At 46.6% G+C, this 17,522-nt stretch overlaps 1 protein-coding gene across 4 annotated transcripts in view; it reads left to right on the plus strand.

Annotated features, from left to right (window-relative positions):
- The window catches only part of RAD17 (RAD17 checkpoint clamp loader component), a 564,733-nt gene that overhangs the window by 256,915 nt on the left and 290,296 nt on the right, over positions 1 to 17,522 (plus strand). For all 4 annotated transcript variants that reach the window (XM_078675299.1, XM_078675297.1, XM_078675300.1 and 1 more), the window contains exon 6: positions 9,963 to 10,099. In XM_078675299.1, coding sequence (XP_078531425.1) covers positions 9,963 to 10,099 — 137 coding nt within the window. The remainder of the gene's footprint in view (positions 1 to 9,962; positions 10,100 to 17,522) is intronic.

A 17,522-nucleotide genomic window follows, 5' to 3' on the forward strand; every position in this document is an offset into this window, starting at 1 on the left:
CATCTTTCAAAATGTATATATATTTTTAAGTATACATTCTATTTTTTCACCTTCCAAGGCTATTTAGAGATATGTTTATCACTGAAAATCAATTTGGAAGGAGCATATTGGAAAAACTAAATCTAACATTCACCGGTTCTGGGAAGCCGAACTAGACAAATCCTAAAAATTCACACAACGGAGCTGCGGTTTTTATTCCCGAGACCTTAACAGATGGGAAAACATTTGGAATAAAACAGACTTGCATGTTTATGCTTCAGACAGCAGCAGTAGTGATAGAAAAAATCTTCATCACTGTAGATGATGTAATGCCTAGATACAAGTCAAACAATAACTGCTATCTAGTAACAAGGAAACAAGATCAGCACTAAGCCTTCCCAACACAGCACAAATTAAACCCTTTGACTCAAACATCAGCTTAAAAGTTTCCCCAAACTATGCATATTTTTATTTTGGAAAAATAAGCTTATATAACCCAAAATAAAACTTTGTCATCTTTGAAAAAGAAACAAAAACATGAAATACCTGTGTTTAATTTTTAGTACATCTTGTTTGGGCCCCAAACATCATTTTGTTATTTCCATCAAGCCGTCTCAAGTACCACTACACGCTTGGGCAGATTCCTGCTACTAGGGATATCCATGGTATGACCTGGATTTCCAACCTTGTTAGGCCAGGGATATGACTGGGATAGTCAATACACTAAAATGCTAAAGATGGTACCAGTTCCTATGAGAAGGTGAGAGGCCGGCAGCCTGTTATGGTTGTGGGATAGGGTGTCTCCAAAGACAAGTAAAGTGCGTGTCAGAGTGGGGAGTGGTACTCCTGTATGTGCTGTGCCCTCTCATACCCTTGCGAGTGTAAAGCATCATCATTAAGCACAACTCGTCGTGGTGGTGGCGCTGCAGTACCTCACGGGCCCTCCAAGAGGGTACTCTGATGGAGATCTTTTAGGAGTTGCCGCAGTTGTGCATGTGGGTGTGTGGGCCAAGTAGTGAGTGTGAGTGAAGATAAAATAACCTGTTGGTACCCTAATGTGTTTATTAAAGGACCCTCAGGGTTAAATTAAAATCTGGACGGGGATGGAGATGCACTTAATGCTGATAGAGAGGGGAAAAAATAAATAGATTCCCACTTCTCTCAACCCATGTGACAGTGTTGTTGTGGTGTTAAAAGTGAGAGGTCGACATGTTTTGCGCTGCTAATGGGTCCCTAATGGATCCCGGAGCGCTTCATCAGGACCGTGAGTGGTGATATAGGGACGAAGGAATCCGGGAAAAGGCACCCTATATTCCTACCGTGCCTTCATTGAGGATGAATGACGCATGTTAGAGACACGTCTTATTTGTGTACTCTAGTTCAAACCTGATGGAGACATAATCAAGGGGGAAAAAAAGGGGAGAAAAACCACTGAACCACTGAATAAGTCATGGTGTTGAAAAAGAGATATAATTGACTACAAACAGTACTCATCATGCTTTGTAGGAAACAGTCAATACACTAGCAGTGGTGAAAATATTGACAAGAATGCCCGAATAGGCAACTCTTATGTTCGAGATAACTAAATGACTACAGTAAGCACGAACCCACAACAAAGCATGAATATCCATATAACCACTGGCTCCTAAGCGCACCCTCTGCATACCCGAGCCCCGGTTCCCCAAATCACCTCCCTCTGGCAACTATATATGCAAACAAATGAAGGTGAACACAGTCTGGGACACACCCAGGCATTTGCTTCTCTTTACCAGTGCCCCTTCTCACTGTTTTTTAATCCAGTTTTATTATTTTTCAATGCAATACATTGCTCTCAAAACAAGCATTTGCAATGCAATCGGTCTCGCCTTTGGGACCTTATTTGTATTTAGCTGTGCAGCACATTAGCCTGGATGCTGAAACATATTGTTCTTTAACATAGAGGGAAAGTAAGCACCAAACTGTGTGACACACCAGGTATGTACCCCCTACTGCAGTGTGTCCAGTAACCCACTGTACCCCCTGCTGGGGTGTATCCTGTAACCCACTGTACCCCCTGCTGTAGTGTATCCTGTAACCCACTGTACCCCCTGCTGTGGTGTATCCTGTAACGCACTGTACCCCCTGCTGTAGTCTGTCCTGTACCCCACTGTGCCCCCTGCTGTAGTGTGTCCTGTACCCCACTGTGCCCCCCTACTGCAGTGTGTCCTGTACCCCACTTACCCCTCAATGCAGTGTGTCCTGTAACCCGCTGTACCTCGTGCATTGGGTCTTGTAACTAACTGCAACCCACCATTAGGACAGTTCCTTCCTTCGTAGCTCACCCCTGTACTACTCCAGTACGTAAACCAGACCAACCGCCCGGTGGCTGCCAGCCCCACTCCCCGCGCCCACCCTACTATGCACAGAGCCAGGGCCAGCTTCGGGGTCTGCCGGGCCCGCCTGTGAGTGAACCAGAGGAGTGAAAGACCCACGTTACCTGTACTGATGCAGAGCCAAGGGTTCGGATGTAGGCAGGGTACAGGGTACTGGAGACACGGAGCCCTGGCTCGGTATATGCCATCAGTGGAGCGACGAGCAGTCTGCCTCCAGCCCCCATTAACCCCCGCCTTGTGGCATTTCCCGACTTGCCCCATGCTTGGCAGCAAGTGCCCGAGTGATGCGACTTGGCAGGGTGGCACAGGGAAGCCCCGCCCAGTCCTGCACATGCCAGGGATCTTAAAATGCCATCTGAGGGCAGCCATCGGCGCATTCATTCTAAAAGGGATAGTGCTGTGTGGTAAGACACGAAACATGCCACTGCCGAGGGCAAGTGCACAGGAAGTGCAAGGCACATGTGCAGAACTCTCCATCACTTATACAAGAGTTTTCTAAACAAATTATTGGACACGTCATTAGCAATCTTAAAAACAATAACAGAACACTAGGACGCAAGAGTCAAGGCTGCTCCCTTCATCGGAGTTGGCCTGCTCTGTGGTTTGCAGTTTACTGAAGGAGGTGGTCTGCCACATAAACCTGGAAGGAGGTATTAACGCTGGGGACGGCACACCTTTGTGAGGTTTTTAAAACCATTTGTGGGGTTTTTCAATCCATCCGTTCAACAGTGCATTTTTCAACGTATCTTTTTTTTTTTTTACTGTCACACAACCATGGGGTTAGAGGGGCGTGTTGTTGTTTGGCATTAGTTGATAGCTGTCGTAGTTGTTACAAACACACCTTTCCTCCCCCAGCCTTACCCCCGACCCCACCAGCAAACACCCTCACACCATCTTGTTGATATGCAAGCAGAGGAGAAAAGCGCTGAAGCAAAGCTTTTTCAAAGTGGGGGAACTGGTTTTGACAGACCCGGGACAGTGTCTGAGTGTATAAGAGAGGAAAAACGCCAGGGGGTGGGCTTGGGGTGGAAATGCAAATAAATAAACAAATCTCAAGGAAAGAAAAGTGAGAAAAACGAGAGAAAGAAGAAAACTGGAAGGGAGGGTGAATGAGAGGGGGCATGCCAGAGGTGGTCTCCTGGGAGGACCACCGTGTGTAAGGTGGGGGAGGGGGAATCGAGCTGTCAAGAGGCGTGAGCGCTCAAAGTGAAAGAGATAGGCAGAGAACAGGACATGGTCAGAGACACCCTAGGAACGCAGATAAAGGTCAGGATGGTGGAGAAGTGGAGGGCCCTGGGGCGAAGAAACCTGCTGAGAAAAACAGGTGAAGAGGGACTGGAGTGAAAAGCGAAAGCAGTGTAGCAAAATTAATAGGACTCGCATTTACGCAAGACCTACTGCATTGCAAACGGGACTGAGAGCGGCCGAGAAGGCACGAACAACGGAGTGCAGAGGAGGAAGGGGCGAGGGAGCAAGAAGGCACAGACTCTCTCAGTAAAGGGGCCAGTAGCCATGGAAGTATACAAATGACGACATGGCTGTCATAAGGAGGGACTAACAAGCCTAAAATAAATTGGAAGGCAGCATTTAGGAACGACAAAGACGGGCGGAGAGTGGGCTGAGCTTTCACAGAGCTTCCACTCCATACGCTATACTGCATGCCTCGAAAGCGAGCAGCGCATGGGTGCTGCCGCTATAGGCGCCACCTAAAAAAACGGTAACAATAGAAAGCATGCAGATGCTGAAGATAGTACAATAATGAGAACATTTGGTAAGGAGCAGCCGGTTTTATTCATACCAGTAATACGATATTAAACATCCGATCACAACAGAGAAAGTTATCCCACATTCATGCAAGTCGGCAAACACCGTATTTCCTAGGATGGTGATGTCCCACATTGTCTATATTGGTAACATGAGCAATGTGCTAGTTTGTCCCCCACCCTCCGTCTAACAGCACAAGGCACATTGATATACCCTAAGGGGAAATAGCAGTCCCTCAGCCCGGGGGGAGAGAGGTCCGTTGGAAGTTAGTGCCGGGAATAATAGAGGCAACTAGCAGGCCAATATTCTGCTGTACTGTTGTAGAGATGTGAAATGTGTCCCATGTAGGCCACCGGGAAATCCTTGAACGTCTGGAGATCATGTAGTAGACCATCCCATGAGGTGGCTATAGGGATTCTGCGCAGCTCCCGGATCTCTTCCCACCTGATTGCCATATGCCCCCTTTTCACTTGGCAATAGAGGATCTTGTTCTGCATCTGATGACTCTATGAACCTTTCATTCAGGGGATGGCATGAGCAAGACTCTGCACCCCACTGCACCCCACTGTTCTCATTCTTCAGAAGACTGAGAGCTGTAACCAGCAGAGCTCTCTCAGCTTTTTAAGCCTTCAAATGGTCAACTTATTTTCAGAGCATGCTAGGCTGCATTGGACTGGCTGTAGGTTGACAGGCTGTGGGCGCAGGGGACAGCCTGGGAAAAAGAACTCGACAAGGATTGAAGCAGGCAACAAAAGCTACTTAGTTCTCTGTCCCTCCCAGATCACTCTGCCTCTTCTCGTTGGTTGACCTTTCGAAGGTTCTGCTAATGTGAGGAGGCAGTGAACTTGGGGGAAGAGTGATTGACTCATTTCCTTCTAGTGTTTAAGGTGTGGAACTTTCTCACCATTGGTCTGGTAAAACATCTGCTTTTTGCAGTGCCTGCATAGCTTCACCACTGCCCCACAGGCACATTCTGGCCATGTGAAAGTGGGGTGGGGTGGGGGAGAGGGGCGTGTCAATTGACGACATCCATTGTTGGATGCCCAGCATGTGCCTGTACACTACTCTGCTGCATATAGACGACCAAACTGCAGAAGGGGTGCAGCAGACAAGGGTGCCAATCTCTTCCTCCTTTTATGTGAGATGGTGTAGGTCTGCCCCAGTAGCACTCTGTGAGTAAGCCACTGCTGCCTGGTACCAGTTTACAATGTTTCATCTTAGAAGACAAAAATCAGATCTTTTGTCTCAGACTGCTGTTCGACTTGGCATTCACAACAATTATAGTTAAATGTGCACTTCCAGTGCGATCAATCGAATGAGTTGCAGACATTTGAGTCTGAAGAGTTATCACACAACAGGTTCCTTCAGGAAGCTGGGAGAGTAGCACATCCTAAATCTTCCAAGGAACAGGAAGTTGACCGTGTTGATCTTGAGTATCCCTGGTACTCCACTATCAACTAATGGAACAAGTGGCAATGACAAGGCAATGGAGTTAGCCATACTTTTCTTTCCTCTGGCCCCCATTTTGTTCCATGTTGCTACTTTACAGACAAGCAGTAGCACTTGCATTTTGAGAAAGTGATTCTCCTAGTTGAAAATTTTATTTCTAATAATTTCCTTATGGCGTTGTGGTATCCACTTCAGAGTTCAGAGATATTACTGACCTCATTTGGCATGATGCACCTTTTTATGGGACGTCTTATGTAGAGTCCAGAGACATTTCCATCCTTTGTAACATTTATGTCTGATGGTCTGTGTAATTATCAGTGGAGTGGTTCACACATCTACATTTTACTAAAAACATGTTCAAAAATGTATTTAATAAGATGAATAGGTTCCTTCATACCTGCCCCAGCTCCCACAGAGCCACAGACTACAATCATCCAATTACAAACTGAGCAGTAGTGGTCTTCCTCCAAGGCGCTCAAAAAGGTCAAAAACTTGGAAATTTTAGTTTTGGAATGCAAAGATTTATTTCAAATAAACTTTCCTTTTTAATACTTGATATTCAGTGCTGAGCATCTGTTTACTATCAATTTGTGATCATAATATCTCATATCACATATTCTGTGTGATATGAGATCAGAGAAGAGTAAACAGGGTGAGACTATTGGCCAAGAGAAGTCTTGGCCAATAGTCTCACCCTTTTTACTCTTTTCTGTATACAGGGCCTATATTTACGTGGTCTCTGATTTTTGTAGGCATTCGTTTTGGCTAGCAGATTAGTCCAGCCTATCACATATTAAAACATTCTAGCACCCCTCCTTTAGCCATGGGCACTGCCGCATAATATGACTGTCTCCAGCACTTTCAAACTTGCATTTCAGGCTGTTGGGTATTCTTATACAACAATCACTCTAACCATTATTTATGTTCTGTGAAGAACCTGAAAAATGTGTCACTTTAAAACTTGCATTGGTGGAAACCATTTTAGTTTGTTTGCATGTTGTTTTGCAACCCCCTTCAATTGGTTCCAGTCCCTGATTGCTTGGCGTAAAAAATATGACGCCATTCCCAAACAGGAATATGTTTTATCCTTAGCCCAGTATAAACTAGCTATACAATCTAGAAAGGCTGCCTTTTTCGAGGAGAGAATTGTTGCTGCAAGAAACCCGCAAAAGGAAATTTTCCGGGTCCTGGCAGAGCTCAGGGTGAATAAAGAGCAAAAGCCCGATTTCACTCAAGAAGACTGCCAGAGGTTTCAAGACTTCTTTGTAAAAAAGATATCTGACATCCGGGACGAAATTGCGGAAACTGCACCCCTCGAATGTCCCCGCCCACCTGACCTTGCCGCCCTTTTGAACATCCCACCACTAGTAGAGTTTTCTTCCATCTCTAAACAGGAACTTTCTAAAATCCTAGGCCGAGTTAAATCGGGTTCCTTGGTGGACCCTTGCCCTCCAGACATTTTTAAAATGGCAATGCCAGGAATAGAGGAAGAGGTCCTGCATTTATTGAACACCTCTCTTCGCACAGGTCAGATCCCTCTAGCTCTTAAAGAGGCTCGACTGATCCCTTTACTGAAGAAACCGGGTGCAGACATAAAATGTCTGAAAAATTTCCGGCCCATCTCTCAGTTGCCTTTCCTGGCTAAAGTGGCTGAGCAGCATGTGTTAGCTCTACTATCGGACCATCTAGAGAATAACAACCTGCTGGAGACCAACCAGGCAGGTTTCCGTGCTAATCATAGCACGGAACTAGTTATGCTATCTATTCTAGATGAGCTAAGAACGCGGGCAGATGCCAAAACACCGAGCGCCCTGATACTATTGGATCTCTCCGCGGCGTTTGATACCGTGTGTCACAAACAGCTTCTGTCGCGGTTGAGATCCTTAGGCATCATGGGTACAGCACATGCATGGCTTACTTCATTCTTGCAGGGTAGGACACAACGAGTGCAGTTGGGTGACCTTTTTTCCACCTTGGCCCCGATCACCTGTGGGGTTCCACAGGGCTCTGCCTTGTCACCCCTACTCTTCAACATCTACTTACAGCCACTGATCGCCCTCCTGAATAGGATGGATTGCCTAGTGTACAACTATGCTGATGACACCCAGATAATCATCCGGTTGGATGACGGTCCGGGAGCCGCCACTAGGCTACAGGACATACTGAAAATCACAGTGAATTGGATGTCCGAGAACTCTTTGAAAGTTAACCCAGACAAGACAGAAGTGTTGCCCATTTCCATCTCGGGCAACCCTTGGAGCGAGAAATTCTGGCCTAAAGAATTGGGCGCACCACCAAAACCGGCAGCTGTGGTTAAAAGCTTAGGCTTACACATGGACAATAAATTGTCCATGGAAAAACAAATCACCACCGTAGTGGGCACTTGCATAGGCCTTTTAAGACAGCTAAGGAAGATCGCTGCCCTCCTCTCATTTTCCACTCTGAGACATGTGGTTTCGGCCACAATTTTGGCAAGGCTGGACTACGGGAACTCCCTGTACTTAGGTTTGCCACAGCGGCTGCTGGACAAACTACAGGGAGTGATGAATGATGCTGCCAGGCTGATTTTTAAAAAACCCAGGACTGCCCATGCCTCTCCCCTGATGCAGGAGCTGCACTGGCTCCCAATTCGCCAGAGAATTGTCTTCAAAGGTCTGTGCATTGCCCACAAGGCTCGGTATGGCAAAGCACCAAAATATTTGAAATCCCGACTATCCCCCTACATACCGGGCAGGACCTTGCGCTCATCGGACGCCACTCTCTTGTCCCAATCCCGCTTCAAATTGACCACGGTGGGGGGTCGTGCGTTTTCCAACACGCTCCCAGCTCTTTGGAATAAACTGGACCCAGAACTCAGGAAGGAAAGTAAACTACTCTCCTTCAGGAAAAGATTAAAAACTGTACTTTTTAGACAAGCGTGGGGCAGATCTTAGGCATGCAACTGGTCTCAAGTGAATGTAACATCCTATCACGTAAATCTGGACAAACAGCGCTTAGAGACCCCTGTGGTTATAACGCGCCATATAAATTAAATAAATAAAATAAATAAGTAAATTGCAGTATACAATCCTGTTATTCTCCATCCTCCCATTTATATTTGGAAATTAAGTGAACAGGTCAGGTGTCACTAATTCTGCTGGTATGGGAGCCGACTTTTCACTGTATGCATTATAGATTGCCTTGATTGAATCACAGATTAATTCCTATGTTGATTAAGCCCATTAACATAACATATGAAGCTAGTCTCCAACCTTACAACAACTTTTACGTGACCCTACTACCAGTTGTATAATAAAAACCATGCATGTCAAATAATGCATCCTGTTGAATCCAATCTCAAATCCAAACTGAAATCATAAATGTTTCTTCTGCCATAAGCTCTGTCACAGAACAGAAGAGGCTGTTCACAATTTTTTTGCCACCCCCTCAGGTAACCTTCAAGCAGAAACTTGTGCCAAGCAGGTATGTGTGGCATTTAAAGGGAAAAAGAGATATCATCCATATACATATAGAGTCTCCCTTTTACTCTATATGTCTCCTAAAAGATTACCATAGCAAATGGCACTCCGGTGTCCAAAAAGCCAGCAACTCCATTGCTGTCATTTACACTAATAGGGATAAGGAGTCTCTCTGCCTTTTCCCCTTATGAATATCGAATGAGTTGGAAAGCTGACCACTAATCCTTCATCTAGTTCTAGCATCCGCATCAAATAGCATTTGACCCTCAAATCTGAGTCAGCTAAGCGCAGTCCACAAGAATGACCTTATACCAAGTCAAAAGCTTTCTCAGCATCTAACAATACAGAGACCGCTGGAATAGTCAGTTTCAGTTGGTGAAAGATTGTGAATACTGTACTTAGATTATATGTTGTAGCTCTCGAACAAATCCGTTTTAGTGCAGCAGCACAAGCCCTTTCTTTAGTGGGGTCAAGTGATTAGCTATCACGTTGGCAAAGATTTAGTTGTTCACATTGGCTAGGGGCAACCGTCTGTACAATGAGCATTCCATCTTGTCCTTCCATATCTTAGGAAGTGCCATATTAATTGCTTCCCAATTAGATGACTGTCGCCTTCTCAAATACCAATAGCCCTTGACGTAGCCAACTCCCCATTTCTCAAGTATTTGATGACAGAGGAATGAATGACCATTTTCTGTAAGGGAGCAAGCACTCTTGATCATCCATAAAATAAAAGTGAAAGATATCTTAGAGCTTTGCAATCTTATAAAGTAATTTGATTTTTAGCCTTGTTGCTCTGTGATGTGAAATGTCTTGGTGATTGCAATATCCTTTTAACTTAAATTGAGGCCATCTTTATTGCACATACCATTAATAGTATGTTGCAAGGTTTACTTCTTTTAAAATATGTTGGAAATGTTTGTGTTTTTTCCTTTTCCAGGTTCAAATTTCCAACCTTTCACAAGTCAGTCACAAACTTCACTTTTCCAAGAATTTCTTCTGAGAGCAAACAAATATAATAAATTGCAGATGCTGGGACAAGCCACTGGGACAGACAAGAGGCTTATCCTGGTGGAGGTAAGACCTAATCTGTTCTTATATCCTATGAATGAATGTGAAGTGTCAGAAAACACTATGGGGCCTATTACGATCTCAATCGGAAAGCGTCCGACCTGAGGTCGGAGGTTTTCCGACCAAGATCATTGGTTTCAATTCTGACCGCCTAATTACAATTTAATGTAATGGATTTCGACAGGCTTAAGGAGCCTGTTGGCCAGTCGGAGACCGGACCGGAATCCCAATGGATGATGTTTCCGCCGTTGGGATTACAATGTTCGGTTTCCCAGAGGCTTTCCATACCGGGCTTTCCGACATGGAAAGCTTGTCAAAAAGCAGGTTTGGGGCCCCTAGCAGGGCTTCCTTCTATTTGCAGCCTCCAATTGGGGGCCAGGAGCAACTATGGTGCTCCTCTGTTGATCCCTGCACCGTATGGCAGCCACCTTGAGGTGCCTGCCACGCAGTGCAGGGATCAACACAACCTCCCATTTCCCTATGGGAGCTTGTGCTATGGCCGGTTTACGGGCATAGCACAAGCTCCCATAGGGAAATGTGAGCATGCTGCATCGTAATTCTGCGGTCGAGACCGCCGAACGGAGGTCGGTCTATCCCATTTCAGCAATGATGTCAGTTGGAGGCAACTCCTACCAACATCATAATGTCCCCCTATATTGCAAAACGGTCAACAATTAGGAAGAACAATAATTTTCCTGACAACCATACTTCCCAATGTTATGTGATCAAAACCTTGTAGGATTTTTCAGGTTCTAACCACCAATTTTTTTACTTGACGGGAAATCTCATCATATGACAACGGTTCCATAATCAGAGGAAATTACATTAAGGGCGGATGCCATGGTTTTTTTATGCTTGTAGATGTAATGAAAAAAAGAGTACACAGGTGACTTGAGGGCTTCGTATATTCACATTTTACCAAGCAAACCGATCAATGGAATGCAGTTCTCTGGCTTCCATTTAATAAATGTCTGGGTGATAGCTTAGTTTCACTGAGATCATTTCTTCAGCAACAGAATACATTAATGTCAGAGAGCACATCCTTCTCCACATCCCTTTATAATTCCATTGAATGAACATCACCCCATACCTAACAAACTTTATTGAGTTTTGTGGCACATTACGGGCAATGCCCATTACATATATTCCGGATACAGTATATTATAGAATAGTACTAGTTTTACCCAAGCAACGACATTGCCTGTGAACCTACAGGCCAACAAATGAACTTTGCACAGGTTACATTGTGTTTCCACTGCAACGAATGTCCTTATGGATGTAGGTACATGATACAGATGACTCATCCTACAATTATATGATCTACGCTTATTATGTTGCCTGATTCTGGAGGGTCTGGGGATGGTAGGGGAGGTAAGTCTGTACCCCGGTATGTTGCCCAACGAGACCACATTTTTCTGTGTTTTTGCAGACAGCCTCGCGCGTGATACATGGCAATCTCTGCCCCAATGCATCTGTCCATGGCCTTCTTCAATAAGCCCCCACCCCTTCCCCCCCCCCAATGACGACGGGGAAGTCCCCTTCCACGTTTGGGCAATATCTGCTTGGTGAGTGTAAGGCCCAGAAATAATAACTGTTGCTTGTAATGGTTCCCTCTTATCCCTTCTGTGGTGTGAAGTAAGAATAACTTGGGTTCGAATGGTAACCGCCAGGACCTGACCCAGACAGGAGGATATCCCACGCAAGAACGGCCGCAATGCCCCACAGCTCCAGACAGTGTGTAGGAAGGTCCTCTTCGATTTGCCACATCTAAGACAATTGGGGGACTGAATGGCAGAGGCGGAAGCGTGTATAATATGCTCTATGAAGATATTTAAATTGGATCAGACGATATCTCGTGGCACCCCGTGGGCTAGCTAAGGCTTCAATCCAGTCGTCATCTGTAAGGTCTGGGATGTCGACTTCCCAAGCAGCTTGCGTTGTGGGTAGTGTATTTTGTTTATGGGTGATCAATGTCTGGTAGATGGGGCTACTATTAGCCAAAAGAGAAATAACAATACATTGGAAGTCAAAGGAGGGCCCCAATAGTAAGAGATGGAGGGCGGAACTATGTAAATGGGCTTGTAGTGAGAGTGTTATCAGATTTCAACAGGCACGGCGCTCGGACAATGAAAAAGCATTGGAGACGGCTACAGCATGGGAGATGCTAGTGCAGTCGCTGGCTGATCAACAAATGGAGGAAGAATAGATAGAGAGTGCTGTTGCTGTAAATGACTCTGTACACAGCCATCATAGGTGCGCTGCAACTGCAGTTGGGTTGAGAGAGAGAAGTGTTTGGTATTCTGTGTTATCCAGTATTGGGGTATCTTTCATAGATTCACATGCCTGAATCATTCCCCGTCGTCGAGGCGGGAGTCCCACGGTAAAAATATATACAATAGCAGTGCCTAAAAATTTCTTGTAGTAGGCTGGAAAAGCCTAAAGGCCTAACTAGGCCTCAAAACTTAGCAGCCTATCTACATCATTATGTAAAAAGACCTGAAATAGTAGCCTCAGCCAATCAGCTGTCCTCACCCTCTAGAACCTTCCCAGCCCAGGCAGTTCTCCTCAGATTTTCACCGCACTTCGTGTGTAAGGGAGTCTCCCTGAGTGCCTACTCAGTTCTTTAGCCTTTTTGGTGTTTTTTCCTCAGGAAAATGCTGAAAAGAAAGCTCTTTTCAAGGCTTGTGGTACCTGCTTTAAGAAGAGAGTCCATGTGGATGACCAGCACTCTGACTGCATTTATTGTCTACACCCCTCACATGTTGTGAAGGACTGTAGAATTTGCCGTACCTTCCCTCAGACAACAATCAGGGATAGAGAGGCAAGGGTTCTTTTGTGGTTGAAGTCTTCTTCCACTGATGATGAGGACAAGGCCTCTACCTCCAGCAAGAGAGCCAGATCCAGGGAAAGCTCTTCTCCTGAGAGAAAGAAGAAACTAAAATCCTCTCAGAGAGCCTCAGAACCCTCAAAGAGTGCATCTTCTCCTCGGACGACAACTGTGAGTACAGCCCAGACAAAAACTGTTTCTCTGGTGTCTGCTCATACTACTACTTTGACTTCTACTTCTACAACTACTTCTACGGTCACCACTTCATCTATTACCTCACCTCTGATGTCTGTTAAAATATTGTCATCACCTGTGAAGACTTCGACGACGAAAACTGTCCCGTCGTCGACGTCTCCATCGACGACGGCCCCTTCTACCAAGCCTTCCGGTCCGTCGATGACAATCCCGTCGACGAAACCACCATCTTCGTCGTCGACGAAGGTCTCGTCGACGAAGACACCGACGACGCTCTCGTCGACGAAGGACGCGTCGACCAAGAAACCGTTGACGGCCTCGTCGACGAAGGACTCGTCGACGAAGACTCCATCGACGGCCTCGTCGAAGAAGGACTCGACGTCGAAAACACCATCGACGGCCCCGTCGACGAAGAACTCGTCGACGACGGCCCCGTCGACGAAGGACTCGTCGACGAGGGACTCGTCGACGAAGGACTCGTCGACGAAGACACCATCATCAGCCTCGCCGACGAAGGACTCGTCGACGAAGACACCGTTGACGGCGAAATCATTAGTTCTGTCAGCGTCGACAGTTCCGTCGACGGAAATTCCGATTACAATGGCTTCATCGTCATCGACGACAGCAGTGGCAGCTGCTCATCAGTTGCCCAGTTCTGCCCCTACGAAAATTCAGTATACACATTTTCAAATGAAAACATATCAGCGAGATTATTACCATATTTCTCCGCTCTTACTATCACATCTATTGGAGACATATATGGAGGATGAGTCAGATGACGGTGAAGAGGATGAGGGTCCTTTTGGGGTTGCCCGTCACCCGTCACAATTGAATATCAAATTTCAGGAGGATGATGAGGATGATGACCATGACAATTATGAGCATGAGGATTTCTCGACGCCATATCAATCACCCCATGCCAGACCTCAACAATCGGAGAATACTACTCAATTGCCATCCACTTTAATTCAGGATTTACAAGCAATGTTGGCCGACTATCGCCAGAGGTTTCCTCCGACACCGATTGCACCTGTAGTGCCGGTAACTCCAGTTAACTTGCCAAGACCTCCGTCACCGCGGGCATCATTGTCTCCAAGACAAGATACTGGTCCTGCACCTCAGCATGACATGGATACTTCTTCTCATGATGACGATGATGGCAGAGAAGAGGGCGAATTGCCAGATAATACACCTGTAGATCCATGGGAGGATTATGTAATTCCCATGCCTTCACCGCCTGCACCCCGCCCTTCAGATTCTCCACCTGAGGATATCGGCAGATTTCATAACATTATGCAACGTGCAGCAAATAGATTTGAATTGACCGTCACAGTGGAACAATCTGACTGCTTTTTGCATGACTTTAAAGAGGGATATCGCAGAGTTACCAGAGCTATCCCCATTATTGAATACATATGGAAGGAAGGCCTCAACATTATGAAAACGCCTGCTTTCATTCCTGCAGTCCTTCCACGAATAGAGAAAAAGTATCGAGCACCATCGTATACTCCATCTTGTTTAATAGGTCACCCTCGACCAGACTCTGTCATATCCCAGGCTGCACAACAGAAATCCAAGAATCCTTCTGTTCCCATTTCTACACCACCTGACAAAGAAGGCAGGAGACTGGATGCCATTGGCAAGAAGTTCTCTGCAAATGCAGCGTCCTCCATTAAAGCTGCTAATTCATTAGCTATCCTGGCCCGTTATGATAGGCAGATGTGGTCCGATCTGTCTGAATACCTTGAATTGATCCCTGAAGATCAGCAACCAGAGGTGCGCAGGATTGTGCTGGAGGGAGAAAGGGCGGCATCGGAGATCATTGATTGCGCCCTGGATATTTCTAACACCAACTTTAGACAATTGGCAGGAGCAGCAGTACTTAAGCGTCAAGGTTGGCTCCGGGCTACCACCTTCAGGCCTGAGGTCCAAACAAAAATCTTGGACATGGCGTATGATGGAGATTCACTTTTTGGAAAACACATCGATGACGCTTTGCTGGCAATAAAGACAGACACAGAAACAGCTAATTCCCTTGGTACCCTACAATACAAGAGGGGATCCTTTAGGGGAGCAAGAGGCCGTGGTTATTCCTCCAGGGGGAACTATTCCAATCAGCAAAACCGCCAATACCAATCTCAATACAAACAACCATACTATCAAACCTCTGGATCTTTCTCTCGTCAGGGAGGTAAACGACGCTCAAACAATCAAGGGCGTGATTCCAACAAGCGCCAATGAGCTTTGCCGGACGTCAGCCGTTCATTCTCCCCTTCCCGTGGGCGCCAAAATTTCCGCCTTTTACCAACAATGGCGGACAATAACCTCGGATCAGTGGGTCCTAGATCTTGTCAAGATCGGACATACTCTGGAGTTTATACAGAAGCCACCAACAACGCCGCCCAGGGGTCCCCCTCCCCCTCGTCTTCACTTACTCTTCAAAGAAGCCTTAAAGATGCTCCACAAGAATGCGATAGAACAAGTTCCTCCTTCTCAGAAAGGGAAAGGATTTTATTCTCGCTTCTTCCTCGTACAGAAAACTTCAGAAGAGTGGCGTCCAATACTAGATCTGCGCAAACTAAACAAATATCTAAAGAAACAGAGTTTTCGCATGGTAACGTTGACGGACATTCTGAATTGTCTCAACAAAGGGGACTTTATGGCTTCTCTGGATCTGCAAGACGCCTACTTCCACATCCCTATTCATCCAAAACACCGCAAATACCTAAGGTTTCAAGTGGCTGGCGTCCACTTTCAGTACAAGGTTCTTCCATTTGGCCTCAAATCGGCCCCCAGAATCTTCACCAAATGTCTAGCCCCAGTGGCAGCAATTTTGAGGGCTCAGGGAATACAAGTTTTCCCATACCTCGACGACTGGCTGTTAAAAGGACCATCGAGAACCTCCGCAATGGAAGCGGTCAGGAGTTCCCTATCCCTCTTTTCGAATCTGGGTCTGACTCTCAATTCAAACAAATCTCAGCTTCAACCTCGTCAGGAGTTGACCTTTCTGGGAGCGGTAAAAAAATTTAAATGTAGTATACTTGTAAAGCGCACAGCTGCCCCAGCAACGGGGCGTCCCGGCGCTGTATAACTCTGGGGAACCCGTCCTGGCTTTCCCTGTGGGATGGTCCCTTGCTGGGAGTCCCCAAGGTGGAGCCAGGCATCCCCGGAATTGGTGGGGCCGTTGTGGAGATTAGGCAAGCTAATGCCCAGAGTTGCCGAGTGGAACCCCTGATTAGAGTAAGCACCGAAGCGAGAATTATCGAGTCCGCTGACCAAGGTCCATGACCCTGCCGCGTCGGGAATTGAACCCTGGTCCCAGGCTGACTTCTGCTCTCAGGCCTGCCGCCTCTAACCAGTGAGCCACACTACTCCACTCCAAGACAGCGGTCTTGAACACTTGCCAGTGCAAGGCGTTCTTGACTCAGGAACGGCAGAACAAACTGTTGAAGCTGGCAAAACAAATATTTGCAAGAAGGTCACTTTCGGTTCGGACATTTGCTTCCCTTCTAGGGATGTGCTCCTCTGCAATCAGCCTCATCCCTATGGCGAGACTCAGAATGAGGCCATTACAGGAGGAGTTACTTCGTCAGTGGAGGCAAGTCGACGGATCGTTCGACGACCGCATCAAAGTAACTGCCAAAATGAAACAAGCCCTTCTTTGGTGGTCAAAGGCGCCACATTTGTCACCAGGCCTCACCTTTCTGCAAGACATTCCAGAGTTCACCCTGACTACAGACGCCTCTATGGAAGGTTGGGGAGGTCACCTCCAGGACCTTCAGATCCAGGGACGATGGCCTCGTCGGTACCGACAGAAACACATCAACAGCCTAGAGCTGAGGGCCATTTTTCTTTCCCTGCAAGCCTTCCTTCCCAGGATTGCAAATTCGTCAGTGCTGGTGCGTACGGACAATACCACCAGCATGTACTATATCAACAAACAGGGAGGAACAAAATCGCTCACCCTGTCGCTGGAGGCTCAGGAGATGTGGGAATGGGCCCTACGCCACGGCATATCCCTCAGAGCAGAACATGTGCAAGGCGTCCAGAACTCTCTAGCCGACAACCTCAGCAGAGCTTTCACGGGCTGTCACGAATGGGAGCTAGAACAACATCAAGTAGACAAGATCTTTCGGACTTGGGGGACACCGGCGCTGGATTTGTTTGCCACGCAGCAGAACAGCAAATGCCGGTTTTATGCCAGCAGGTTTCCTCAACAGGGGTCAAGGGGAAATGCCCTTTTGATGAGATGGTCCGGAATATTTGCGTACGCTTATCCTCAGATTCCGCTCATTCCAAAGGTACTGCAGAAGATGAAGAGGGAGCATTGCACTCTCATCCTCATTGCTCCCCGTTGGCCAAGACAGTTTTGGTTTCAGGAACTCCTTCTGCTCTCTCAGCAGCCTC

This window comes from Lissotriton helveticus, chromosome 2_1, assembly GCF_964261635.1.
Source record: "Lissotriton helveticus chromosome 2_1, aLisHel1.1, whole genome shotgun sequence".
In the NCBI taxonomy this organism is placed as follows: Eukaryota; Metazoa; Chordata; class Amphibia; order Caudata; family Salamandridae; genus Lissotriton; species Lissotriton helveticus.